Source organism: Wyeomyia smithii, chromosome 2 (assembly GCF_029784165.1).
Source record: "Wyeomyia smithii strain HCP4-BCI-WySm-NY-G18 chromosome 2, ASM2978416v1, whole genome shotgun sequence".
Taxonomy (NCBI): domain Eukaryota; kingdom Metazoa; phylum Arthropoda; class Insecta; order Diptera; family Culicidae; genus Wyeomyia; species Wyeomyia smithii.
The window spans coordinates 15797737-15814586 of NC_073695.1; the positions used below are offsets into that span (position 1 = coordinate 15797737).

At 39.9% G+C, this 16850-nt stretch overlaps 2 protein-coding genes across 2 annotated transcripts in view; one reads left to right on the top strand and one right to left on the bottom strand.

The window, feature by feature from the left end:
* Window positions 1–5590: 5590 nt before the first annotated feature.
* Window positions 5591–16850, top strand: part of LOC129725464 (uncharacterized) — a 38824-nt gene continuing 27564 nt past the window's right edge. Inside the window, exon 1 of the mRNA XM_055681340.1 lies at window positions 5591–6605. The gene's annotated coding sequence lies outside the window, so the exon portion shown is untranslated. The remainder of the gene's footprint in view (window positions 6606–16850) is intronic.
* Window positions 12518–13789, bottom strand: LOC129725830 (uncharacterized). The gene has a single exon (XM_055682109.1). It carries the CDS (start codon window positions 13787–13789, stop codon window positions 12518–12520), a length of 1272 nt encoding a protein of 423 aa, XP_055538084.1.

Genomic DNA, 16850 nt, shown 5'->3' on the forward strand with positions numbered 1-16850 from the left:
GAGGAGTCTTCAAGTCGGTGGATATTTGATTTTGCCAGGAAAGTATGTCCGGACTCTGTTCCTGCGCAAAATATTGTTCGCGATGCGATTCCGGGCCACGACGCGATAGAATCAACTTTTACGATGGCAGAATTTTCAGTTGCCCTCCTGTCCTGTAACAATAACGCGCCTGGGTTAGATAGAATTAAATTCAACTTGTTGAAGAATCTACCCAGCATTGCCAAGAGGCGCTTATTGAACTTGTTGAGGCGCTTATTGAACCGCCGTGCCAAAGGGACGAATGATTGTCTTGAGTTGCTTTCAACAGATATTCAGCTGGCGTATGCTCGCAAAGAACAAATGGCGTCAGCATTCTTGGACATTAAGGGGGCTCTTGATTCCGTTTCTATTGACATTCTTTCGGGTAAACTTCATCGACAAGGATTTTCTCCAATTTTGAACAATTTTTTGCACAATTTGTTGTCCGAAAAGCATATGCATTTTACGCATGGCGATTTGGCAACTTTTCGCATTGGCTACATGGGTTTTCCCCAGGGCTCATGTTTAAGCCCCCTTCTTTACAATTTTCATGTAAATGACATCGACGAATGTCTGGCAAATTCATGCACGATAAGACAACTTGCAGACGACAGTGTAATCTCTGTTACAGGAGCCAAAGCTGCCGATTTGCAAGGACCATTGCAAGATACCTTGGACAATTTGTCTGCTTGGGCTTTACAGCTAGGTATCGAATTCTCTCCGGAGAAGACTGAGATAGTAATTTTTTTTAGGAAGCATGAACCTGCTCAGCTCCAAACACAATTAATGGGTAAAACGATTTCTCAGGTTTTGGTACACAAATATCTTGGTGTCTGGTTCGACTCTAAAGGCACCTGGGGTTGTCACGTGAGGTATCTGATGAAAAATGTCAACAAAGAGTGAATTTTCTTCGTACAATAACCGGACAATGGTGGGGAGCCCACCCAGGAGACCTTATAAGGCTTTACCAAACAACGATACTGTCTGTTATTGAGTACGGGTGTTTCTGCTTCCGCTCCGCAGCAAACACACATTTGATCAAACTGGAGCGAATACAATATCGTTGTTTGCGTATCGCCTTGGGTTGCATGCAGTCGACCCATACGATGAGTTTGGAGGTCTTAGCTGGAGTACTACCATTGAAAAACCGTTTCTGGAGCATGTCTTCTCGTATTCTTATCAAATGTGAGGTCTTGAACCGTCCTGTGATTGAAAATTTTGAAAGGTTAATCGAACTTAATTCTCAAACCCGTTTTATGACATTGTATTTCAATCACATGTCCCAAAATATTAACCCTTCTTCGAATAATCCAAATCGTTTCAACTTATCAAATACTTCTGATTCTACTGTGTTTTTCGATACATCCATGATAGAAGAAACTCGTGGAATCACGGATCATTTACGCGTGCAGCAGATCCCTAAAATTTTTTTCTAATAAATTTCGAAATATCAACTGCGACAATATGTTCTACACTGACGGATCACTTCTCGATGGGTCCACTGGCTTCGGTATTTTCAACAACAATTTAACCGTCTACCATAAGCTCGATAATCCTGCTTCTGTTTACGTCGCAGAATTGGCTGCAACTCAGTACACCCTAGGGATTATCGAAAAAATGCCCACGCACCATTATTTCATCGATCGGACAGTCTCAGTTCCATTGAGGCTCTCCGATCGATGAAAGATGTTAAGCACTCTCCGTTTTTTCTGGGGAAAATACGGGAACATCTGAGTGCTTCATCCGAAAAATCGTATCAGATTACCTTAGCGTGGGTCCCTTCTCACTGCTCGATACCGGGCACTTGAATTTTTCGCACTTGTACGTCAGAATACGATCATCAGTTGGCAAAATGCTTGGACCAGAGGGGAACTGGGAAGGTTACATTCCATTATCCCCAAGGTATCGACGAGTCCGTGGTTCAAGGGGTTGGATGTAGGTCGAGACTTCATTTGCATGATGTCTCGGCTCATGTCCAATCACTATGGATTTGACGCGCGTCTTCGTCGTATTGGGCTCGGGGAAGGCGGTATCTGTGCCTGTGGAAAAGGTTGGTCTTGTCCTGAACACTGTGGCGCCACGTCTAAATTAATAGCTTCCCTGCAGGCTGAGGGTAGACAGCCGGCTGTACCTGTTCGTGATGTCTTGGCGAGCCTTGACCTTCCCTACATGTCCTCCATATACATTTTCCTGAAATCCATCCATGCGCCAGTCTAGTCCCACTCCTTTCCGCCTACATCCAACTTAACCGCAAGTACACGTTTGGACCACCGATCCAGAACCAGCAACTAGACCCCGCACGATACCAGCAACTAGAGGCCCGAGGAAAACTGTTCGTGTCTTGGTTTAGCAGAACATAACAAATAGCTGCTCATTGTTTTTGGCTGTTTGAAGAACATCATGACGCCCCAACAACAAATCATCAATTTTAAACTGAGTTTTAGTTTTTATCTTAGATTTAATTTCAACTCGTAGTCGGCAGCGAGAATAAAAAATTTGTCTTTAGTTTTTAAAATACTTTATGAAGCAAGATTCTAGATATAATTGGCTCCGTAAAACATTTTTCTATCTATATCTCTGTATTTCTCATTTCTTTCTATCTCTTTCTATCTTTTTCTATTTCTCTCTATCTCTGTTTATCTCCCTCTATCTCTCCCTATATTTCTATTTATATCTCCGTCTTTCTCTCTCTATCTAGCTCAATCTCTATCTCTCTCTATCTCTACCTATTTCTATCTCTCACTATCTCTATCTCTATCTATTTCTATCTCTCTCTCTCTATCGCTTTTTTGTTGCGATTGTGGACTAATTTAGATTTGGTTACTTTCGGTTTTGCGGTCTCGGTGAGTAATCTGAACATCAATTTATTTTACATCCGACGTTTCGGTCGTTGGTTTCGCCTTTTTCAAACGAATTCTGAAAATAGTTCATTAAACGTTGTTTTACAATATTTTCTGAATGCAAATTATGAACTATCATCAACCTACAAAGGTAGCGTTTTTCGTTTAGGATATGAGCTTCGGTCTATTGTATGTGTGGATGATTTTTGAATCAAGTTTAAAGCTGTCGGTATAGAGAATATTGTTTCAAATGATTGCTATGTTTGTTTATTATACGCCTACAATTCTCCAACCGTTTTTAGCTTTTCCCGTATGTGTGGTTTTTGTAGTTTTTGATTAGTTCTGAGTGTTACTTGTCTTTCGCTTATTTCCACTCAATAGTTGTACTATTTGGCCCATACGTGTGAGCTTTGACTTAGGCGGTAGAGCTTTGATGAGAATGCAGGATGGTAAATTATTCTCAGAGAATTTTTTGAAGAGTCTATTGGTTGAGGTTTTAGTTGTCGATGGTGTGGGTTGTGTTCAGCTGTAAGGTGTCAGGAAGGTGTTTTCGTTCGTTTATTGCTTATTGTTTGTTTATTGTTTATTGCTTATTGTATATATGACCAGATGAGTCTATAAAGTTTATTTATGTTTGATTTGTGGCCTTACATTCTGCATTTCAGAGTGTTGCGTGTCATACCAATGAATTTTTCCTCACAGTTTTTTTTTCGGTATGAACTTCCTCACTGCGACCAGAATCGTAGATCCATTGTTAGATATGCCCATGTATTTGTTGTATCCCGCACTTCTATTATTAGCAATACCGGTGGCATGCTTATTATTATTGTTTCATCGTGCTTGTGTGTAATGTGATTTTACCCTTCGTTTTACACGTTATCGGCTCTACTATACCAAGCCTCCTTCCTTCTACCAAATATCGCCAATTATAATTCCCTGGAGAAGTTTCGTCGTGCGTCGTCGTAAGTGGTGGGGAAGCCTGAGAATAAACCCATGCCTAGAGAGCTCCGTAGCCGCAAGGTTACAGAGTCCGCCTTTGTAAGCGGGTGGTCGTGGGTTCGAATCTTAGTAGAAATCAGACCATTTGGTTGCCAAAGGACTTTGGCATGGGTTTATTCTCAGGCTTCCCATCAAGTACCCTTCCTTCTATCTGAATTCTACAGTACCTCTGTTGACTCTCCTTCTAACAAAAATATGTCCCTGTTATAATAAAACTGGTGTGAGTAACGTATGAAATTTCTCTCCAGGGAATTATAATTAGGCGATATTGTTCAAAGGGACAGAGGCTTGGTATAGTAGAGTAGTAAACTTGAAACGGAAAGGTAAAACTTACACACAAGCACGGATATGAATGATAAGCGTATCACTTACTTTAATAGTGTTACTGCCAATAATGGGAAGTGCGGAGTACAGAAAACACTTGGGCAATATCACAATAGATCTAATCTCTGGTCGCAGTGATGAGTCCACACAGGAAAAAACCCATGCCTAGGTCCTTTTTTGACACCGAATGGCCTGATTTTACTATGATTCGAACCCACGACCATCCGCTTACAAAGGCGGGCTCTGTAACCTTGCGGCTACGCAGTTTTGGCCTGAAACAAGTCATTTTAATAATTTTGAAACAAATTAAAAAGGGTCATTGCATTTGCTTGATCACTTGGTATGGAATAACCTATATACATAGATACCAAAATATCTAAAATTTGCTTGGACATTCAAGGTGGCCTGAAAACTAGAAAAAGTAAAAAAAAAACGTCCTTCCAAATATACGCTTGAGATTTCCAGTTTTGTACAAATTTCATGCATCTTGCGTCATTTTTTATCAAATAAGGGCTCACCTAAAACACCCATTTTTCTTTCCCAAATCACAGTACCGTATGAATGGAATACCTTTACCAGGGATTCGCTTCGGCAGGTTTTCTGCAACCTTATAATGCAAAAACCTGCCGTTTAAACCCTCTGTCGAAGTTGTCCTATACTCCCTCCCCCCCTATGTACGACGCCTAATCAGATCAGAACAATGGATTCTACTTTGGTTGTGCATGATTTTCTAATGCTTCCAATCGCTTTTATTATTTTTCTTGCATATTATATATAAGCTTGATGCATAAGAAAACAAAACTAACATGAAAAGAGTGATTTGAATCCGTTCATTAGTATCTGAACGGACTGTTCTCGACTTGAACTGTAAAATAAGGAACTGTATTTTTATTTATTTAGTTGTATCTAGACGTTTTCGATATCTCATTTTTTTTTTCTTGTGGACTGCAACCCATTTCCCTTCGAGTGCAGTCAAATCGAACCGTAACAGACGAAGAAGGATTACGAGCTCAAATGCAACCCAACTCGCCACCGCCGGTGGCCCACCGTTGTCGGAAAGAGAGAGACCGAGGTTCCACCTGAAAAGCAACCGAAGATCGCCCAAAAAACGCAAACCAAAAAGCAAACAAATAGCAAGCACATTGTACAGCACACAGTGTGCAGAGGCGATTGTTGTTGCTTTTCTTTCGCTCGACTCCGTAGTTCAGCCGAAATTTGGATGTTACCCGCTCCGGTACGCATACCTTACTCTTACTTACTTACTATGCGTGTGCATGTGTGCAACAGGTTGAAGGAGGAGGACGCAGAAGCTGGGGTGCTGAAAATGAAAATCAATTTTAGTCATTAGTAATATTTTATTACGAGCTCGTAGTGAGTCCAGTGCGCACTCATCCGTATGTACGTACGTATGCAGATCGCACGCAGACAAGTCCCCCGCTAGCAGTGAAACATCTTCCATAATCTCGGTTATTTTGGCACTTTTCGGCGATCGATGGTCCGAGTACGGTTTGGTCGGTGGTGCGTGCAAGTAGAAGGAAATAGTTCGAATTCAATGCTCGGCCGGTGTGCACACAAATTGTTCTGCCTCAATCGAATTCTCGGCTTTGCTCTCGCTCTCTGCATTCGATCCGTCCCGATACGGTAGGGTATTACTGGATTATTTGGTTTGGAAGACGATCGAGCCTCGGAGATTAGTTTGTGCGCGCACTTTTCGTTAGTTACGCACGGCGCGAACCGAAAAACCCGAACAATACTTACGCGTACCTACTTACGTTACGGCTCGTCAGATATTCCGAATCGTTGGTGTTTTGCTGCTGCCTGTGAGATGTGTGCTAAGCGGTCCTGTTTGCGACGCTCGGTACTTGAAGCTTAATTTCGACTATTTGTACTTGTGTTGGATGCTGCCTGAGATCGCTGGCAAGTGGTGATTCTTAAGATAAATAATCGTAGTGAGTGTGGTCGAATGTGCTAAAGTTGCAGGCCGTCGATAGTGAAAAAAGCTGACTGTACGAAGAAGTTCCTAAGTTTGATTCTAAACCCGAGTGCTGTCGTTTACTTGTTGCTGCTGTTGCCAAGACTGCCCCGGTGATTGTGTGCGCGCATTGTAACGAATTCTTTTGGGATTGTCTAAACGGAATTACAAGTGCCTCGCTGTCAAGTTTGAACCTTTTCAACCCTAGCCGTACGTACAGTGAAGATCAATATGAAAAGCAAGATTTAAATGCTTCATCGAAGAAAATAGCGGCGAACCCGGTCAAGATAATATATAGAACACGTGCTATTGGATCTCGGCCGCCGCCGCCGTCATCACCGTAATCGTCGTCATTATTTGCTGCTTCTTCATCGTCCTGGGATCTGTATACGTGAACCAGCAGCCAGCGAACGAAAAAAGTGATGTCATTAGACTAAACACATCCCAATCGAGTACGTATGATGACGCTGATGGTTACTCGGCTATTGAACATATTATTATACTATCATTAAATCAAATGGACAACTTTTTCTCGCCTTACGTTTGCCTGTTTTTGCCCCCTATCCTGTCCTATCTCAATCACTCACCATCACTCTTTCTCTCTTGTTAAAGTTTTTTTTTTGTTCTTTCCCTAAATACCTACCTGCCCATCGTGAAGAATCGACAGGCTGTTTTGTGATGTACTTTTGGTGTGCTACATACCTACTAGTATTCCTAATCGTTCTTCAAAGACGTTTTTTCCTAGCTACGTTTGCTTTACTTCGCATCAGAAGAAGGTTTGTACTGGAGGAGAAATCGTTTTTCTGTTCGATGTACAATACTTCCTTTTCGGGAGGTGTTTTATTTGGTGCTGAAATTCGATAGTCACAACTGCAAAATATTACCGCACCAAAGCTTGGGTGCTAATTTTAATTGCATATCTTCCTACTCATGCTTTTTTTTGTTAGAGATTAATCGCATTTATCAGCTCCGTGCTGCTTTTTACGGATACTTTGGAAGACAAAAAAACGTAATAAAACAACCTTTAACAGTAATGTTCTTGTATCTGAATTGAATCAGTTCCGATTACAGCCATCGCAACTTGTAATTTTTTTCTTTTAGTTTGATATCCGTCGGCATTTGCTTGGTATTTTTGCGTCATTCACCGGTGCATGATGGAATATCTATGACGTTAACGGCCCAAAAAATCTTCTTAACATCGGATTAGGTCAAAACTCAGTTGTGACGCGGAGAGAACACATAAACAACGATAAACTCGATACTGACAATTTTTTGATATTAAAAACATTTTCACAAGTCTAGTTAGAAACTTTCGAGATGCGGAGGAAGCTATCTCACACAAAGTCACTTTGAACCCAGCCTAGTTCGTTTGAAAATCAAAATTGTATCATGCAGGTTAACTTAATTTTCTCAACTTGCTTCAAAAAAGCTTCAATTTAGAAAATCAAAACATATTGTATATTTTAATGTTTTTGAAACAGTTAATTGGAAAACATCCTTGAAATTTTGTTATAAATCTTCAAGGTAATTCTTAAAACGCATCATTTTACGCTATCAAAGTTTTTTTTAATGACTAAACGAACAAAAATAGTGTTTTAAAGACAGTTGACGAGTTTACCGGGGATTGTAGCACCTTAAAGAAGAAGGAATTTAATCCATGCCAGAAGGGATGGTGCAGGTAGAATTTCGGGATAAAAACGAACACCAATAAAATAAAAATTCGGATAATCGAGTTTAAAATTCCGGATAATCGAGTTACCGAACAAACGCGTCTCCAGATAATCGAGTCCGTGTCCTGTAGTCCTATACTCAGTACTTAGCAAAACTATAATTTGGAGGCAAAACGTTTTCTTTACCACCAACTAATTTGAAAGATCTTCGAACATCTCGTCTAATTTTTAAAAACGGTTTCTACCACTAGAATTTTGTTTAATTCATCTTTCTGCGAACACATTGTTTGAACTCTGCAAAGTATCGATCTTGTTGAATTATTGAAAAAACTTAAGCCAAACTATTGGTATTCTGACCAAAGATCTTCAACTCTACTATTTCATCTTATAAGCATACTGTGTTATTTTACGTCAGAGGTGCAGTAATTATAGAAACCAAATGACCTTATTTTCGTGCGTAAATGTTAAAGCCAATTTACTCGAACCACATAGTTCTATGCGAGCAATTTGTGATAAGGATCCGTTTCGAAGGGTTTACTGCAATTCAGTGTTCTTAAAGTGGATCATTTGAGGTAGAGTTGGAAAAGTTACTAGTGAATTCAATCGTAAATCTAATTTCAATACCAGTAACACACGAAACATCTCACTAGCCGGTGGATCGAACACCGTCCTGGGCCGTAGTTTCGTCAAGTGGTTTTAACCTATTCAATTGTGTCTATTCCACACCCTACCCAACAGCAGCAGCAGCGTCTCGCACTCGACAGCCGACGGCCAAAAATGTTCATATGTATTTAATGAATCCGATAAAAATAATAACAAAAAGTACAAACAGACAAAAGTACAGCATCATCGCTTCACCGCTCGCGCAACCCCGCGCTTCCTCGGCCGATTACGTACCCCCGCGCGGACGTCGCGAAACCACAAACAGTCGTCCGTCTGTCCGTAATTCGGCACTGTGTACCAAGAGTTGGCCATCAACTAATACCTCCTGCGAGAGAGAGAGAGCCTGAATAAGAGAGTGGAGTAAAAAAAAGAAATAATAAGACTGACTGCTGCCTACCCAAAATGTCCGTAGACACAACAGAAGAAAAAAAACAAAGCTCAAATCTCTACCCGGCGACGAATCCACATTCGACACTTTTTAGTGGGATGATTTAGCTTCATCTCCCGCGTCAATTTTGTGCCTGGCAGCAACAGCTTTTATTACTTGTTAAACATAGAGAGTAAATGAATTAATAATAATCGAACCGTGGACTAGTCATCACCATTGTCGTCGTCGTCGTGGTCGTTGATGATCTGATCATTCCGGTGCCATTGCCGCGCGCGAGTTTGTTTTAGCCTTCATGTGTACAATATTTAGTCAACGGATTTTGGTGGTGTGACATTCCTGATCTTAACAGGGTGCTCTTACGAGGCCTAACTTAAGTTTGTTTAAGGACAGGTTTTTAACATTTCTTAATGTTGCGTGTCAAATGTTATTATTCATTTTTTTTTTCATTAATATGTGTTGTATACCTTACCGGTTATATCTTCATGACGAACAACAAAGAGAAATATTATATTTTGAATTTTTATTAGCGATTTTCTTTATTCCACCAGCTCACCTCGTTTTGACCTGCAAGCAACCTTACTGCTGTCAAAATCTTTCTTAATTCGCTTGATTTTGTAATACAGTAAAGTTCTTTTTCACACGATTCTACGTACCGTGCAAAAATAAAAACGTAAAATAAAAAATAAAAATAAAAACGGTTAAAAACGTAAAAACGCGTTATTTGGAAAACCGTCGTAAAAAAGAACCATGTAAAATAAAACCGTGTAAAAATGAAACTGTGTAAAAACAGCCTACTATAGTCTACCGTTACTGTTACTTACTGTAACAATTTTACGCGAAGACGAAAAATCGTGTATTGAACTGGCGTGCTGCCAGAAGCGCACTGTAAATTTTGTCAGATTCAACCCACCACCGCCCGTGCTTAGTTCATAAACAAGTATCTGGCATCTCTTTCTTACTTGCGTCGTGAGTCGCGATGTCGTTTCTTTATTCCTCTTCAGATTTGCCCTGACACAGTTGAAAAGGAATTCGCTATAATATGTGTTTTTTTTTTTCAAACTGCTAAAAGTGAAAAGGGATCATCTTAATACCAAATAGTACATTATTTGTGCGCGAAGCTCTTTGATATCCGCATTTCCCATATGAAAAATAGTAGTTTTGATTTAATAAATTGTTTAAAAATGAATTTAATGGATAATTAAGAACTCTTCTAAATACATTCATATTTTTTAGAACTTTCAGGCCATTTGTGCAGCAACTACAAGTCAGACTCGATTATCCCGAAGCACGATATCGATTATCCGGGGCTCGATTATACGGAGTCAACGCATAATCAACGTTTGCCATTTTGTCAATTTATGTTTTTTTTTTTTTTTTTTTTTTTTTTTTTTGAAGGGGAGGATTTGTTAGTAGCTTAAGTATTTGTGATAAATATTAGTAAATAATGAGTATGTGTGTCCAATCACAAATGGTGACTTCTCAACACAGTTAGAAATTTGTAATTTTAATTGTAAGGATTTGTTAGCTTTCGCACTTAGGACTTATCATTCGTAGGGATTTAAACCTACTTGTCAAAAAAGGGGAAGTAAACCTATAACTAAATTAATTGCTAATTTATTGGCTATAAAGAAAGCTTATCGTAGCAATTGAGGATTGCAACGATTGTTGTCGAAAATTGTTAATAATTTTATTTGACATAGCTTCTAATGTTTCAACACCAGTAAGTCTATGTAATTCGAGTGTACCAAACCATGGAAGACGCTTCAAAATCATTTTCAGAATTTTATTCTGAATCCTTTGAAGCGTTTTTTTCCTAGTTGAACAGCAACTTGACCAGATCGGTACAGCATGAAGCATTGCTGGTCTCAGAATAACCCCATTTATCTTGACAACGTGATTATTGATTGGCTTGAGGAAAGAAGCCCTAGTCTTATGGGGAAAATTATCATTTAAGTTTTAGAAGCATTGGGAAAGATTTTCCACTTTTGCAAGTAGGAAGAAAAAATATCTAATCTTTTCTGCAATGGACTGCATATGGCACGAAGACTTTTTCCTTTTACGGAAATGCGTGTGTCATCGCAGAACAAGATCAGAAAATTTTCTTACGATTGCTGTCTCAGTAATGTTATGTTGTTATGTTATGTTATGTTATATTTACAAATTTCATATGACAATTTTTGTCTTAATGAATAAAATTAACAACTAGAGACGATTAACAATAAATAATTAGCGAATCCGCAGGCGACGTAAAAAAGTGTTGATGGGTTCGTTGAAGTCGAACAGTTCTGCAACCTCGTTGAACCTTAAAGACATAAACCTAATTGCATCATGCTGGCCGTACCGACTATACCTTGCCTCCAAGTTCAAAAGCTGACGTCTCCGCAGATTCCTTTCTGGAGCGTAGAGATTCAATTCTGCGAGAATAGCGGGTGAATCGATTTCATTATTCAGGACCTTCGCAACAAAGATAATTTGTGCGTTAGATCTTCTTCTCTCCAACGTCTCCATCCCCAATAACATGCAGCGGTGCTCATAGGGGGGCAACCTCGTAGCGTCATGCCAAGGAAGATGCCTTAGTGCCATACGCACGAATTTTTTCTGAACAGCTTCCACGCGATCAATCCAGACCTTGTTGAACGGACACCAAGCGACAATCGCTGATTCGAGCATCGATCTTACCAGGGCGCAGTACAAAGCTTTCATGCACAGTGGATCGCGGAATCCATCGGAAATTCTAAAAATAAATCCTAGTTGCTTGTTGGCTCTTAAAATGACATCTTCGTAGTGTGCCCGGAATGTAAGCTGACTATCCAAAATTACGCCAAGATCTTTATCTTGGCTTACCCGCTGAAGAGCTTGCCCAGACAAGCTGTATGGAAAGCTAATTGATTGAAGCTTTCTGCTGAAGGTAATCACATGACATTTTTCTACACACAGGGTAAGAAGATTACGGTTGCTCCAATCACTGAAGGCATCAAGCAGCTTTTGTAGTTCCAAACAGTCTTCGAGACAGGCTATAATCCGAAAGATTTTTACATCGTCTGCGCAAAGGAGTCGTGTACCTCGCGGTAAAATTGTAGCAACGTCGTTAATAAACAGTGAGAATAAAAGTGGACCCAGGTTGCTCTCTTGCGGCACTCCAGAAGACGTTGTAAATGGCTCGGAATGTGACGACCCAAGACTGACACATACAACTCTGCCGGTCAGGTACGAACGAAACCATTTCACGAGCATAGCGGAGAGCCCCAGTTTATCCAGCTTTCGTAGAAGGATGTCATGATTAACACGATCGAACGCAGCCTTGAAGTCCGTGTACACAGCATCCACTTGCATTCCCGCGTCCATTGAGCGAGAACACAACGAAGAGAACTGCGACAGATTGGTTGTGGCGGATCTCTTAGGATAAAAACCATGTTGGTCACTAGAAATATAGTTTTTGCACGATGAAAACAGCACTGATCTGACGACTATTTCGAAAACTTTGGAACAAGCACATAATGATGTAATTCCTCGGTAATTAGCTATGTTGCACTTGTCCCTTTTTTTGTGTATCGGTGTGAGCAATGATTTTTTCCAACTAGTAGGAAACAATCCTTGCTGCAGAGAAAGATTAAACATCTTTACAAGAGGCGCCACCAGGTTGTTAGAGCAGTTTTTCAACAATGATGGCGGGATCCCGTCTGGCCCAGGACAAGTGGAATGTTTTAGCACTCAAAACGTGCGCTTCTGTCACTTGGAAAACTCCACAATCGAAACTCTCCTGCGTAGTATCGCGTATTGCAGCATCAATCTGATCTGGCGTAGCAACTGAAGACGAAAAAGCGGCTTTAAAAAGCTCAGCAAATAATTCGCATTTAGAATAAGCTGTACCAGTAGACAAATCACCGAGGAACATGGAAGCTGGTAATCCATTTTCCTTTCGTTTAGACCGAACAAAAGACCAGAACTTTTTTGGGTGTCGACGTAAGCTTTTTTGAGTTCGCTCAATGTAACGAGAGTACAGGAATTGATTGTAAAATTTGTATGTGTTGCTTGCGAGTTTAAACCGTTGCTTTGCTAGAAACGTGTGATTTGTTTGATTGTTTCGTTGAGCAGCTCGTCTACGGCGCTTCAGTTCACGGAGATGTCGATTAGCCCAAGCAGGTTTCATCGGCGGTCGTTGCAGTGGAACATGAGCTTCAATTACTGTTCGAATCGTTGCGGTAAACATGTCGACAATGTCCGTCAGATCCTCTTGCGAATCGATGAATTGCCAGTCAATTGCTGATAACGCTTCGTTCAACACATCGTAATCAACATGCCTAAAATTTAATCCCCGATGTTGTGGAGCTAATTCAAGTGCAATAGGCACTACTTCCGTCACAGTCACATCCAGGGCGGGATGATCCGGGTCAATTCTCACCATAGGATCGTCGGCCTCCATCACAGAAAGGTTTTGAAGCGCTGGCTCGTTCACCAGCACTAGGTCGAGAGTTCTAGCACGAGCGTTTTTGACTGGATTTGTTTGCGTCAAACCGTTGAAACAGAATGCGTCGTACAGAGCACTTCCAGCTGCGGTTAAACGTGATCTACTTGTATCAACAACAAGGCCACTGCTTTCCGAAGGTACCCAATGTAGCTCTCGGTGGTTATAATCCCCAAAAAGAACAGCAATGTCGAGGGGATTCAGACGGGATAGAACGGATCCAATTGAGTCAGCATGTTTCTGAATAGCATCAAGATCATTTCGACGATCAGGGGGCAGATACAACACTCCAATGCTTACGGATGACCTATCCAGTTGGATTTTTACCCACAGTTGCTCAAGCGTGTTACTAATCGGTGCTGGGTCTATGCAGCAGCAGTGCCTGGAGGAAACGGCAATCAAGACTCCACCACCACGCGTTCTTCGACTATTCACCCTACTGCGATCCATTCGAAATACAGTGAATGAACTGCCAAAAAGCTGCGGCGATAAAATGCAATCGTCCAGCCATGTTTCAGTGAGAACGATAACATCGTACTCAGAGTCGGAAGCAGCAAGAAAGAAAGTGTCGATTTTTGTCCGGAGTCCACGAACATTTTGGTAAAAGATGCGTAACTTTCGTTCGTTTCGTTCATTGACCAACTCGAATCGAAACCTTTTTGCCTTTCTCCTAGAAAGGTATAGCAATCACTGGAAAAACCAAAGGTATAAAAGTGGTCCCAATGGCCAAATGTCATATACCACTCGACCCCTTTCGACGAACTGAGCATTTTCTGTATGTATGTATGTATGTGTGTATGTGTGTGTGTGTGTGTGTGTGTGTGTGTGTGTGTGTGTGTGTGTGTGTATGTGCAACTTTTTTTTCTCACTCACTTTTCTCAGAGATGGCGGGACCGATTTTCATAAAATTAATTGTAAATGAAAGGTCTAGTTGCGCCATAGGTTTCTATTGAATTTCATTGTAATGGGATTTTTAGTTTAGAGGTTATGTATCAAACTGTAAAAACCACGAAACATCAATATCTCAAAAACCACATATCCGATTTCAATAAAACTGGTGTCAAATGATCGGGCTGTCTTCAAAACCCTTAACTTTTAAATTTCGTTATGATTGAACATATGGTTCAGAAGTTATGTAAAGAAAAGTTATCCTGAGGTTGTTTAAACTCACTCATTTTTCTCAGAGATGGCTGAACCGATTTTCACAAAATTAGTGTCAAATGAAAGGTCTAGTTGCCCCATAAGTTGCTATTGAATTTCATTGTAATCGGATTGTAACTTTGTCGTTGTTTATAAAAATGTGAAATCACATAATGAAAGTAAACATATTGACTTTCTCCCAACGATCACTGGCTAATTAAAAGGTAGAAAAGTGATCCAAATGGCCGAATGTCATATACTACTCGACTCAGTTCGACGAATTGAGCATTTTCTGCATGTATGCATGTATAGGTGTATATGTTTGTGTGTGGGTGTGTACGTGTGTACGTGTGTACGTGCACCTTTTTTTCGCACTCACTTTTCTCAGAGATATTCTGACCGATTCTTTCTATCTTGGTGTCAAATGAGGTTGCTATTGAATTTCATTGTAATTGGCGCTGCGTCAGAATGTGAAAAATGCTCTTATATCTCAGAAGCTATTAACATAGTTGAATTCAAATTAACGGGCTTTTAAACCCTATAACAATGAATTTCATAATGTTTTAACCCGCAGACTGTTTAAAACTATAGCTACGAACAAAATATGTGGCCTCAACATCATTTAAATTTGATATTGTACTATTTCAATGGTTGCGGCCTTGCTCAGGATTGAGTTTGAAATAAAAAGTCATTTCTATCATTTCACTTTTCGCCTTTCTCCTATTGCCTTTCTCCTAGAAAGGTATAGCAATCACTGCAAAAACTAAAGGTATAAAAGTGCTCAAAAGGGCCGAATGTCGTGTATCACTCGACTCAGTTCGACGAGCTGAGCATTTTCTGTATATGTGTGTGTATGTGTGTGTAACGCTCTCCCAATCTCACTCATGTTTCTCAGAGATGGCTAGACCGATTTTCATAAAATCGGTGTCATATGGAAGGTCTTGTTGCCCCATGAGACTCTATTGATTTTTTTGTAAACGGATTATTACTTTGCCTGTTATGTTTGAAAATGTGAAATCCAGCTATGAAAGGAAACATATTCCGAAGACTACTTGGACTCACTCACTTTTCTCAGAGATGGTTGAACCGATTTCCACAAAATTAGTGTCAAATGAAAGGTCTAGCTGCCTCATAACACGCTATTAAATTTAACTGTAATCGGACTGTAACTTCGTCTGAAAATCACGAAACTTCATTATCTCAGAAACTACACAACCGATTTGAACAATATTGATATCAGATGAACGAGCTAGTTAAGGGTTAACTGATGAATTATTATTGAATACGTGGTTTCAAAGTTTGGCTGCCCTATACGTTCCCTTTTCATTTGATTGTAATCAAACTTAAGCAACCGTTATGTATTAAATTGTTAAAACAACGAAAGTCCTTTATTTCAAGTATTACACGACTTATTTGAACTTAACTAGTGTCATACAAACGAGTCATCTTTCAAACTTACAAATAACAAACTTCATAACAATTTGATATGCTGTTCAAAAGTTTTGGGAAGAAAAGAAATTCAAAGACTATTCAACAGTATACCTGCTTTGATCAATATATATGGCCTCAACATGATTTAAATGTGGTATCGTACAGTTTGAACGTTCCCGGTATCGCTCGCGATTAAATTGATCAAAATTAAGAGTAATTTCTTTTATTTCGCTATTTCTTAAGCACTAACATTACGTCAAATTTCATATTTTATACTTCAATTACAACATCAAAATTTTAGAACCCAAGGAGTGAATATACCTTTATTGGATTTAAGCATTCATGTAAATCTATTTTTACAAATAATAAGTTTGAATGAGAAAGGCTGAGTCTGACCGCTAGGTGGATTAATTTAGGTTTTATCTCCACCTTCCTAATATTCATTATTGTTTGAAAAATAAACGAAAAATCTGAAACATTCAAATCTTATTGGTAATTATTTTTAAATCAGGTGCGAAATCTAACTTAATCGACATACCATTATTACTCAAGCTGTAAAAAATGGGAATGGAGTCTTAAGTTTTGAGTGGACTCCAGTCAAATTTAACGAATTGCAAACAAAAAGCAAAGCTTCGGTGCTGCATTTCGCTATCGGATCCTTCTGTTTCACAGACTTCGCAACCACAAGCCGATTGCGGGGTTAGCGCTACGGTACTATTGACACTAACAGTCTCCCCTGAGTAAGGATTCTAACATACGACGCTTGGCTTATTAGGTACGCACTACCTCGAGGCCAATTGGACAACCGAACAAAGGGTGTTACGATCAAAAATCGGTCAACTTCATTTCCCGTATTATTTTTCTAATTTTCCCGACTATATCTAATAAGCAGAGTGCTTCGTAGCCGCAAGGTTACAGAGTCCGCTTTGATAAGCGAGTG

Excerpts from the sequence above, each read along its gene's own strand:
- LOC129725830 (XM_055682109.1), bottom strand. The coding sequence starts at position 13,789 with ATGGATCGCAGTAGGGTGAATAGTCGAAGAACGCGTGGTGGTGGAGTC.